The following is an 11,818-nucleotide window of genomic DNA, read 5'->3' as shown; positions in this document are numbered from 1 at the left end:
AGCCAGATCAAAGTGTACATAGTTCTCAACAAATAAAAAAAAAGTACATGTGTGTTTTAATCATTAAGATCGTACATGTGTTTTTTAGCCAGTAAGTGTAATATGTTGGAACCAGTTCAAGATGGTGTAGTAGTTTGAGTAGTAGTTAAATGTGCCTTACTAGCAAGTACTAGTGGGCTGGCCCTTTAGGTCAGTTGGTAAAGTATGTAATAGGTCTTGGATTAAAATAAAATCTAAGGCAAGGAAAAATATAGTTTGAAAAGTAAACGAATAAAAGGGAAAATACCATAATGGTCCATGTATTTCAAAGTATTACGTGTTAACCACATCAAAACTACTTCACATTAATTGTTTAAAGTGTACATGCTTCTATCGAGATTAATATGTTTTTTTTAACCAGATCAAAGTAGGTCTCTTGTTTTCTTAACCAGTTAAAGATAGTACCAGTGTTCCTCAGCCTGATCAGTGATGTTTTAGAACTTATTTTATTGTATATTATCCTGAGACCAGAAGAGAATTTCTTTTCTATTGCTATACCAGTGACTTAATGCTATTTTTTTTTCTTTTGTTTAACAGGTAGAATTGGTGCCTTAGATATTACAAATGCTGTCAAGAAACTTGGCATTTCCCTAACTCGCCATGAAACACCTCGTCTTGTAAAGTGGTAAATTGAGATAATCTTAATAATTTTGATACACGTACAACTATGTGTGTATATAATTCTTATTATAAAAATGATACTGATTTTTCAAGATAAGGCCCAGGGTTTTTTGAAAGATAGAATAGATGTTCAGAATTTTAATGTGATTGTTTAAACTTTTTACAAATTCTGTCTTGAGGTATTGTTGTAAAGTTGTTTTATTATGAATTTCTGCTACCTGTCTTGCTAATTTCAGAAAAAGAACCCTAGATACGTGTGAGAATTTTGTATATGCACACGCAATATCTTGGCAATAAAAGATAAAGCAGTGTTTCTTTTACTGTATTCTGGTTTGGTGTGTTGTTAAGACTATCAATGATTTTTTTATTGTAATAAGAAGCAGCTTGAAACAGTCCAGAACTTTTTTTTAGACTGGTGTTTTTTTTAACAAAAAACTTAAATAGTCTGACCACTTATGATTTAGACTGAAAATTGTTGTGTTTTTATAAATGTATATATTATTCTTCATAGTATTTTTTTCCTTGCAATCCCCAACTACATTTTTGTAATTCACCATGTTTCACCTAATTTGCGACATATTTATATATTGCTTATTATGATGTAAACTGTGTTACTAAGATATTTTATGTTATGCATTGTATCAATTTTAATCAAGTTCAGGCCTGCAAAAGCTTTTCCACATCATTTTCTAAGGTATGGGTTTTTGTTGTTAAACTATGTAAAAATAGTTTTAATACAGGAAATGGCATTGAAATTAGCTATTTATACCGTTTGCTTTGTGTAACACTGTAGTCTAGGGTTCGAATCTTTCTTTATCATTTCTTTCTGTATTGTTACTCGGTATTTTTGCATGTAAACATTAGTCATGTTCATGTTTTCTTGAGCCGTGAAATATTACTGTTATCCTAGCAAAAATTTACCTGTAAAGTAAGTACACAAATACACTAACTTTAAGTTTTGGTTTTGTTTTATTTAGACTTAATCTAACACATGCACAAATGTTTCATGTTATATTCATAACATAGACAAAACTATAACTTGAAATAATGAACAGAGATTGATATTTTCAAAATTTCCACTATGGCTATAATATGAACTGTTTTACATTAATTTGAGGGCTTAACAAAGATAGCATTCTTGTTCTGTCATCATGTAGCAAGAGTTTGTAATTATAAAAACACTGTGAGGAAGAAACAAATATCATAAAATCAGTAACTGATTTCTTTTCATTCACTAGGAGCATCACAGTAGTAAAATCCTGCATTTGAAGTGTCTTTCAAAAAGTTATAGATTTTTGCTTTTTTTTTAAGCCTAATTTTGTGGTGTTATAAAGCTAAGATGTGAGGTTTGATTCCCTATGATGGTCAAAGTGCAGGTAACCCATTATGTAATTTTGCACTTAAACAAACCAAATCCAAAGGTTGTGTCTTAGTGGATATAATAAATAATTAATTTTTGTTTATGTAGTTTAATTTTTGTTTTTCCAGTATGGATAGAAATTGGAATCTTGCAATCAGCTTTGATGAGTGGAGGAATTATTTGTTCTTTCATCCTTCTTTGGACTTGGAAGACATTTACCACTATTGGAGGCAATCTACAGTAAGAATTTACCTTAGTATTCTGAGAGTCAAGATGAATTGTGTAAGAGTAAAACCCAACTGCTCACAAAGTGTGAAAAAGAACACTTTTTTTTTATGTTGGTATCCTTCACACAAACATTTACTGTATACAACTGGAATATGACTATACCCAAAGTAGCCCCTTTTCACACAGTTGGTATCAAATGTTTGTGTGAAGTGTGTGAAAAGAGGGCTACTTTGGGTATAGTCATATTTCAGTTGTATACAGTGTTGGTATCAAATGTTTGTGTGAAGTGTGTAAATAAAGAGCTACTAATTTGAATGTGAAATATACCATTAAAAGAGGAGCAAGTTTGTATTTAGGTTCAAGCCGTCTCACCAGGGTGTATGAAAAAGAAGTCTATTACAGCATAACATGTGGTCCACAAGAACTGTTAAGTTGACTTTATTCTTGCTATCTTTGTCATTTTCTAAAGAGGATTTTTTGTTGTAACACTACAAATTGTGCAAGAAGGTCAATGACAGAAGTATCCTTCTCTGGTAGAGCAGATGATATCTAGAGGTTATGGCCTCCCTTAGTTTGAATGAGAATGATCAATCACATGGTCAGCACAAAGTCACTATGGATAAAGCTGACTTTTCCCATAAAGTGAGGAACATTTAGACTTAAGACATTCTACATTAGATGTTAAGCAAGTTGGTTGGTGGAAAGATATCTTGAGGCAAGAACAACTGTTTATCAGTTCACAAGTCCAGCAGAAAATGATTGTCGAAGCACATATTTTTTTATTATTTATCATATTTTAGCTTGAAACAGAGTCAGTTTGGATTCACTTTGTGATCTATGCTGCCAGACCTCCTGTTATAAAGTGGACTTACTCAACTTTCTTTGAGGAAATCAGTTAAAAATACCTCAGCAAAAACATATTGTATACACCTCATGAAAGAGGAGCTACATTGTAAATGCGTACATCGTGTACATTATGTGAAAGAGGGGCTACTTTTTAAATATGTACGTTGTGTACATTATGTGAAAGAGGAGCCACTTTGTAAGTATGTACGTTGTGTACATTATGATGAGCTACATTGAATGTAGGGATAAACTAGTTGAGTACTGTATGAAAGGACTAATACTTTGCATACAGGTAGAAAACTAAGTATACATCGTGTGGAAGAGGGTTAATTTTCGTGTAGTAATACTGTGTGTGTAGTTAAACACAAAGCTACACAGTGGGCTATATGTGCTGTGCCCACCTCAAGTATCAAAATCTGCTTTTTAGCATTATAAATCCACAGAGTTATCACTGGAGGACTGTAGTAATGAACCAGTTGTGTACATTGACAGAGATAAAAATAAAAGTGGATTGTTTGTACGTAGGGACATACTAATTGTGTACAGTGGGTGATAAATGAGTTATGTCTTTGTGGTTATAAACCAGTTATATTTATAAATTAAAAAAAACAGAGAGAAGGACTACTTAATATGTATATTCCGTTTAAATTGCCCATTACTCACCATAAGTAATACAGGTGTCCGAAGAATATCCATCATTAATGCTATTACTTTATTTCTAAACTCTTCAGCAAACCAGCTATTTTGGGGAAAAGAAATCTTGGATTTACTACCTATCGGTTTGTTGGTCAAGATCTGAAAAATCCTAGCTCTCACTAGTAACCTTTTCATATTAAGAATAAAATGCCTTACAGTCTTCATATTTAGCCTAGAATCTCCTAAATGAATATCAAAAGTTTTATTCAGTAAAATTATATTTTATCTGTTATTCAGTTGATTGTGTAGTAAATATGTCATAGACTTTATGTACATTAACTAATTGAATCATTTTTTACTATGTTGTTCTTAGTTACGTGATATTGAAGATGAAACACTTGTGCCTGATAATTTCACACGAACCAAGATGCAAACTGGCATTTGGTGGCGACATCTGGTGGCTGGGGGTATAGCAGGGGCTATTTCTAGAACATCCACAGCCCCACTAGATAGGTTAAAGGTGTTCCTACAGGTATGTTTTATGACTATTTTTACTGTGCAGAAACAGATACATACAGAGATTTTTGCTACTCTATAACTTGTGTAAAGTATGTCAACTTACCAATTTAAAAGAACTAATGTATATCATTAATGTTACTTGTTCTACAAATATCTACGTTAATCTAAGGTGCTCATGATTAATAAGGGACATTGTATACACCATAAGCATAAGTTAAATATTTACTCTGTGGGAATATTTTCATTATATATATATATATATATATATATTTATTTATTTATTTAAGATTTTTAATGCTGTTTTTAGTATGCACAGAATGTTAAGATAATCCATAGAAATATAGAATTCTTAACATGACAAATATGTAGATTTAAAGTCAGACTTTTCATCACTGTGTCAAACTAAGGTAATTACTCAATTACATTACTGTTAGTTTTTGAAACACAAATCAAAAATATATTGAAATGTTCTTTATTTAAAAGATTGAACACCTCTCCCTGTCATATATATATATATATATATATATATATACACACAATCATTAAACAATTGGTCTATTGTATAATATCGAAATAACGAATTTGACAAAATGTCATAACGCTATTCACATACCTAAATTAACTTAGGTTACTATATGGTGAAGTAAAACCACATAGATATTATATACACTTAACCGTTACAACAAGCCTAGTTGTATTTCTTTTGTTTGCTGACCCAAGCTGTGCTGATGAGCCTTGAATAGATGAAACTGCAGACCACGGCAGAGGGTACGGCCAATCAAAGAATGAATTAGGCCTCTACATCACAGATTCTCTTAAATTCACCTCAACTGAAAAAGAAATATTAACACATGTATGTAATCATTAAACAGTTAGTCCTCTGTATAATAATTAATTTGACGAAATGTCGTAACGTTATTTGTATACCTAAATTAATTTAGATTTCTACATGGTGAAACGGACTCAAAACCCCATAGGTATATAATGCTAAACATTGTCTTACAGGTGAAAGGGGCTGAATTTGCATCAGTGCGATCTTGTTTTGTGCACATGTTGCATGAGGGTGGTGTTCACTCCTTGTGGCGAGGTAACGGAATCAATGTACTAAAGATAACACCAGAAAGTGCACTTAAATTTATGGCTTATGAACAAGTAAGATTTTGTTGTGATGAAGCACGATCTTAATTATGCTCTAATCATACATTAATATTACTGTTAGTTTGACAAGTATAATTAAGTAAGATTTTGTTGTGATGAAGCACGATCTTAATTATGCTCTAATCATACATTAATATTACTGTTAGTTTGACAAGTATAATTAAGTAAGATTTTGTTTGTTTTTCAAAACTTTGGTTTTATCTCCCTGGAAATGTTATTTATTGTCTCTTTTCTTCTAAACAAAGATTTTAGTTTTGTCCATAAATAAAGATACAAAGTGAGCTGTAAAGTACCGGGAAATGACTTTTTTTTTCTTTTTTTTATAATCTTCGTTTCACTGAAGACAATTATTAACTTGTTAAAAGTTAGGCTTACTCTTAATACCTTAAGGAATATTTTTCGGTGATATCTAAGTCTTAACTTCCATGATTAATTTGAAAAAATTAATTAGGACTAAAACAGGTCTTGCTCCATCTTGAGCCAATGAAAGGATATTGTTTTTCCGAAAACAAAATATAAAATTGTTCTCCTAAATCAAAACATACTTCTTAAAGTTTTTGGATTCAAGATTTAGTTAAAATAAAGTATTTCTGAAGGTTTTTCATTATCACTTAGCATTAAATGCATCTGTGAAGTTACAACTAAATAGAAGTGTCTAGCTTATATTTCTAAATTGACCTAACAAATTTGAAAACATACAACATATCTTTAGAGATGTTAGCTCTAGGAAGAATGGTTGTGGTATATACAACATATTGCAACACCTCTGTGGTGGTTGTAGTAAGTTTTGTACTGAAAATTGGTTATGTTCTACAAGAATGTTTTATTACTGAAGCTGGGTGATTTACTAACTTAGCCAGTAAAATGTATTAGTATCACATAAAATAATTGATTCATTGAAATTACCATTCAGTTGATTAATGTTACAAAGATATTTGGTGTTTTTGGTTATTATTATTATTATTTTTGGTAATTCTAACTACACAAGTCTCATGAGAATAATGAATTTGTTTAATGTTATGGATTACTGAGCCTGATGATTAATTGATTAGCAAATTCCAATAAATCATCTTCATTACTAGTTCAGTTATTTATTACTTATTAATAACTGTGTTTTTAATTGAAACATATTTATGGTGTACAACAGAGTTGCGGTATAGATTTAAGAGTAATATAAGTGCCTTAAGAATAACAGGAATGAAATTATCAGGAGTTTTAAGTAATTCAGAATAGTTACAACTACTAGGACTAAAATTATTTATAACTGAATAAAAAAAATGTAGTCTTAAGCTGAAGTTTTTTTGTTTCTCTTTTGCTAATTCCCAATGTGAAGTAATCCAAAAAAAGACTAGGATGGAGTTGGATTGCTGATAAATTTTGATTCACTACACAACAACCCTTAAAAAAATCATATTCATTACAAGAAACAAACAGCTTAATTTAGGATTTTGGGGTGTAAGTGAAAATTACAATTAATACAGTTAACATCCTTTGAGATGAATTGTTCCTTACTTGATTATGTTTAGTCAAATTTCTAATTTTTTTTTTTAAGGCCAAACAATTTATCCAATGTGCTGGAAACAGTAACCGAGACCTGGGAATATTAGAAAGATTCATGGCTGGATCAGTGGCCGGAGGAATCTCCCAGACAATCATTTATCCACTAGAGGTAATGTTCAGTACCTTGTTCGTGCAAAATTCAGTGGATTGCTCAAATATTATTATTTATGAATGATTAGATTTTAGAATTCTAAATGTTGATGTCGATTCTCTTTGTCTGAAAGTTTTTAAGGTGTACAAACAATAAAACTATTGTTTTTCTAGGTCTTAAAAACTAGATTGGCTCTCAGAAATACAGGACAATATTATGGAATCCCGGATGCAGCCAAAAAAATGTATAACAGTGGTGGAATTAACGTTTTTTATCGAGGTTATGTGCCAAATCTTTTTGGTATCTTGCCGTATGCAGGGATTGATTTAGCTGTTTATGAAGTAAGTTCACCCTTATTGTTCATAGTGAAAGTAAGAAGAAAGTTTTATATTACACATTTAATAAGAAATATAACTTGAAAATTGAAACGCATCATCAAGAGGCAAGTTTGGCATGATTTATACACCAGGCAATGTTCAAAAAAATAGGTGAAAATTCTTCATTATTTTTAACAGAAAAAAAACAATGACAACCTTTATATAAGGCTGGAAAGCTATTTTACTTGAAAAATAATTTCCATTGGAACTTTTCGCCTGTTGGTAGGGTAAACCAGGGATTATAGCTGGGGGGAGGGTTGACTGACCATCCTTAATATCCTACAAAATCTTAAAAGGTCCACTATCTTTGATTTTTTATTTACTAAACACTTGACTTTTATGTAAATCGCTTAAATTCCTTGTATAGCAGAAAAAGTCCACATTTAAAAAAAACAAATACTCCTTTATTTTGAAGTGTTGGCTACACCCCTTGGGTTGATTTTATTTAGAATTGAATTAAGTGAAGCTGAATGCTAATGTAATGATTAATAACTTTTGGATTTGCTAAGAGCTTATGGTGATTATTTGTTTTGTGAGATTTTGCATATTTTCTTCTTTTTTCATCAAAGACTCTTAAGAAAATGTACCTGAGACAGCACTTTAAGCAAGAGGACCCAGGAATTCTAGTCTTCTTAGCATGTGGAACCATTAGCAGCTCATGTGGTCAAATAGCAAGTTATCCATTTTCTTTAGTTAAGACAAAACTACAGGCTCAAGGTAAAGAAAAAAAAAACGTGTATAATTAAAGCATTAATATTGTAATAGATTTAACGATCTTGAGATGATATTTAAGTGGTGATTAAAGCTGAAAGTACTTAAGTGTGATAAATTAATAGCACATTAAATTTTTGTCCTAGAAAAGTTTTAAGAATTATTAGCAAAAGAAATAGGAGTTAATTCTGTACTATATATATAACAATGTATCTTGTTCAAGAATTCCCAATTTCAAGTTAATATAACTAAAGAAAGAAAGATATTTGAGATAAATGTTATAAATCTCCTAAAGATGTTTAATTTCTGGAAAATTGAATCACCATTTCACAGTTGTTCTCAGTTCGGTGTACACTGTTCTTTATTTTCATCAGTATGACAACCTGTTTAGATGACATTAAACCAAACATTAACTTAAAAATCAACAATTGTATATTTTTTGTGAAATTATATTGCATGAAATCCACGTTATTGGAGTGACAAATTCACAATCAACTTAACTACGTTTGTTTGAGAAAACAGCAACTAGGAAGTGTTTGTTGGGTGTTTTATTACATTTTGGCCTCATCCACAATAAAATTCTTCATATTCAGTTTTCTTTACTTGAAAATATACCCTTGTTGGCCTTATTCTATCATCCCACTGGTATAATATTTCAATGAATTATTCATTTTTTTCAAGATTAATTATGAAGAATTTCTTGAAGTCAGGTTTTTTGTCATTCTTCATCATTTCTTAGAGCTGGAAGTTAATAGAAATTTTTAATATTGCAGAAAAGAATGGAAATGGCATGATCTCTATGTTTCGTAGCATCATCCAACATGAAGGATTGGTCGGATTATACCGGGGAATAACTCCAAATTTCATGAAAGTTGCTCCAGCTGTCAGTATCAACTATGTAGTATACGAACATGTTCGTAAAATGTTTGGAGTCTCAATGACATAACCTTTGTTGTACTTAGTTGCAAATTTAGAATGACTGACTTCAGAATTATCTCAGTTTTTTTTGTTTTGTTTTTATTGTGAGAGTTCAAAAAAGGTTAAATTCCAAGTGTGAGATTAACGTATTTCTGTATGTCCGTTATTAGTGAAAAAAAGGTTTCATTTGTTAAATATTTTGTTGTAAAGTAGCCAGTATTATATGCAATTATAAGTTGTATCATGTGAAGACTATGGTTTTGTCCATTGGTCAGTCAGAGTTTAAAGGATTTTAGAGTTATTGTATATTTAAAAGGCATTTGAATGAAAACATTTTTTTTTCTGAATTTTAAAATACTATATTCGGAGATGTGAAAGCTACATCATCTCTTTGTTGTGTATAAAATTGGTAAAAATAAGCAAAAAGAAATTTTTCAAGTTAAACAGACTATCTTAAACTATCAAATGGACTTCACTGTTGCAAAAAACTATTAGCATTCCATGATTTTTCATTTGTCTATATGTTGTTTGTCATTAAAACTATGATTCAAATTTTTATTTACAGAACTGTTTATCCAATTCTTAAATCCATGATTTCTAAAAAAAAAGATAGCCTAACACAGAAAAATAAAGTTTCAATGATGTTATATAGATTAAACTAGTAATCAAATATAATGACTCTACGATACTCAAATCAGTCATTTTCTCTTGTAGAATAATTTACTTATCTATTATTAATTAAATTAAAATCGTTTTATAAAAATAATTTTAATTTAGTGATACTTGTTACTAGTCAAAAAATAAATTGATTAGATTAACACAGACAAAAAAAATGTCAGCATTTATGGCTTCACCAACATTTTATTGTGAAGGAGTAAATTCTGAATTAATATAGGTGCATAAAACGTTGATGAAATAAGTTAGCTATGTTTGATGTCATCAATAATAACACAATACTATTCCAAAAAGTGAGACAAACGACGTGCTGGGAATCATTGTAAATCCATTTATAACAATATAAAACCACACAAACAGAAATTGAAGCCAGTTTATTGTTTTGTTATTTTTATTTCCTTGTGTTTAGTTTTAATGTGATATGTATATTTTGAATAATTTGCTTTACATATTGACTTATTTATATTTTCTTGAAAACCTCATCCAGCATTTTTTGAGCTTACAAGTTTGCATTACTGCAGTACTTTTAACATTTTTTTTATCAAACATGAAGAAGTGGTTTCGTGTGTGTGTATGGTCATTACTGTAAATTGTAACAAATGCAAAAAAAATTACCATTTCGTATACACATTTGCTACAAGAAATTGTTTAAGAGTTATGACTTACTTGGATGCTAATTAAAAACCAATGGACGTTTGACGACTTTATCGTGTTCGTTTCTGATGGTGAAGCAGTCATAAGGTGTATAAACAGTTTCAGAAATCACTTGATTGAAACCTTCAGTGGGCAGCATTGATCTAAAGGCACTGATGTGCAGAAATTTTGGATTTCTTTACTAAGACCTTCATTAAACAGTCCATAAAATGTAAAAGTCGATACATTTATACTTGTTAAGTATGTCATCATTTTATGAACGACTTTTTATTTCTGCTACTATTAAATAATGCGTGAAGAATTGCTTTCGATTTTCAGAGCAAAGATAAACTATAAAATGTAATAAATTCTCGCAATTAAAATTTTATTTATATATATGAGTGTGGAATAGCTCTTGTAGTGATTCTCATTTGAAAATGAACTCAGATTTTTTCATGAGAATAATCCAGGTAGCAGTTGTTGAAACCAACTGGTTGTGACAACATAGGGTGCAATATGTTGTTTTGTAGTTACTTGACTCATTGATAAGAAAAACTATAATAAGCTTGAAATAATGAACATACATTATTGATCTTGCATTTATACTCACTGTTGTTTATATGTGAATGTAAATAATTGGATAACTAGTTAAATAGAAAGTTAGTTTGAGGAAGGTTTTAACATTCCTTTTTTATATAATATTTTACTAGTTACTGAATTACCGTATTTTCAGACTCTGTTTTATAAAGAACATTGATTTTTTTTAGCCACAGGGAAATAAAAGTTTGATCTGCTGTATTTATTTTTTGATACCTGAAAATAAATAAATAAAAATATTTTTAGAGAATACAAGTTTTGGATGTAACTTCTTCTAACATTCATTCTAAATAGGAGCATCGTTAGGCTTACTAATATACACCAATTGTGTAATGATTTTAATCCATGAAGATTGACAGGGTTGTCATAACAGGGGATAAAAAATGGAGTAACAGTCATTAACTGTGAGTTTCGATACAAAATATAAAGGGTATAATTTAAGTAGAAATAATTGTTATTTTCAAACATTCGATTTAAGTTTTTAGAGAATAACTTTTTTTTTTTCATCAAAACTCCCATTTCCTTAAGTATCATTATCCATCTACTTTTAAAAAAACAGTTGACTTAGATTCTTTCCGGGTAAAAATGTAAAATTTATACTTTCTGACTGTTTTCAACCAGATTTGTTTGATAGCATGAGATAAGTTTGAGATGAATGGTAAAGTATACAAGTGACATTTCGAAAAGAATCATTTTCTGTGTTAATTTTTGGCTTGTTACTCTATTAACAACAGTGGGGAGGAAGTTGTTTTATACACAACTTAAATCTAGGGTTTTCTTTTTGAAACGATCGATGTTGGAAGTTCTGTTTTTACTTGTACGGATAGTTCCTTTTAATATACTCAGCTT

The 11,818-nt window shown here is 30.1% G+C and overlaps 1 protein-coding gene across 1 annotated transcript in view; it reads left to right on the top strand.

Annotated features, from left to right (window-relative positions):
- Nucleotides 1-10,810, top strand: part of LOC106456990 (calcium-binding mitochondrial carrier protein SCaMC-2-like) — a 16,074-nt gene extending 5,264 nt beyond the window's left edge. Inside the window, exons 3-10 of the mRNA XM_013916373.2 lie at nt 577-664; nt 2,149-2,260; nt 4,104-4,262; nt 5,255-5,401; nt 6,960-7,076; nt 7,232-7,399; nt 8,005-8,152; nt 8,920-10,810. Of these exons, the coding sequence (XP_013771827.2) occupies nt 577-664; nt 2,149-2,260; nt 4,104-4,262; nt 5,255-5,401; nt 6,960-7,076; nt 7,232-7,399; nt 8,005-8,152; nt 8,920-9,092 (1,112 nt within the window). The 3' untranslated portion in view covers nt 9,093-10,810. The remainder of the gene's footprint in view (nt 1-576; nt 665-2,148; nt 2,261-4,103; nt 4,263-5,254; nt 5,402-6,959; nt 7,077-7,231; nt 7,400-8,004; nt 8,153-8,919) is intronic.
- The last annotated feature ends 1,008 nt before the right edge of the window (nt 10,811-11,818 follow it).

Source organism: Limulus polyphemus, unplaced genomic scaffold, assembly GCF_000517525.1.
Source record: "Limulus polyphemus unplaced genomic scaffold, Limulus_polyphemus-2.1.2 Scaffold278, whole genome shotgun sequence".
NCBI lineage: Eukaryota > Metazoa > Arthropoda > Merostomata > Xiphosura > Limulidae > Limulus > Limulus polyphemus.
The sequence above is the reverse complement of the archived record's forward strand: the minus strand, read 5'-3'. Positions and strand labels throughout refer to the sequence as shown.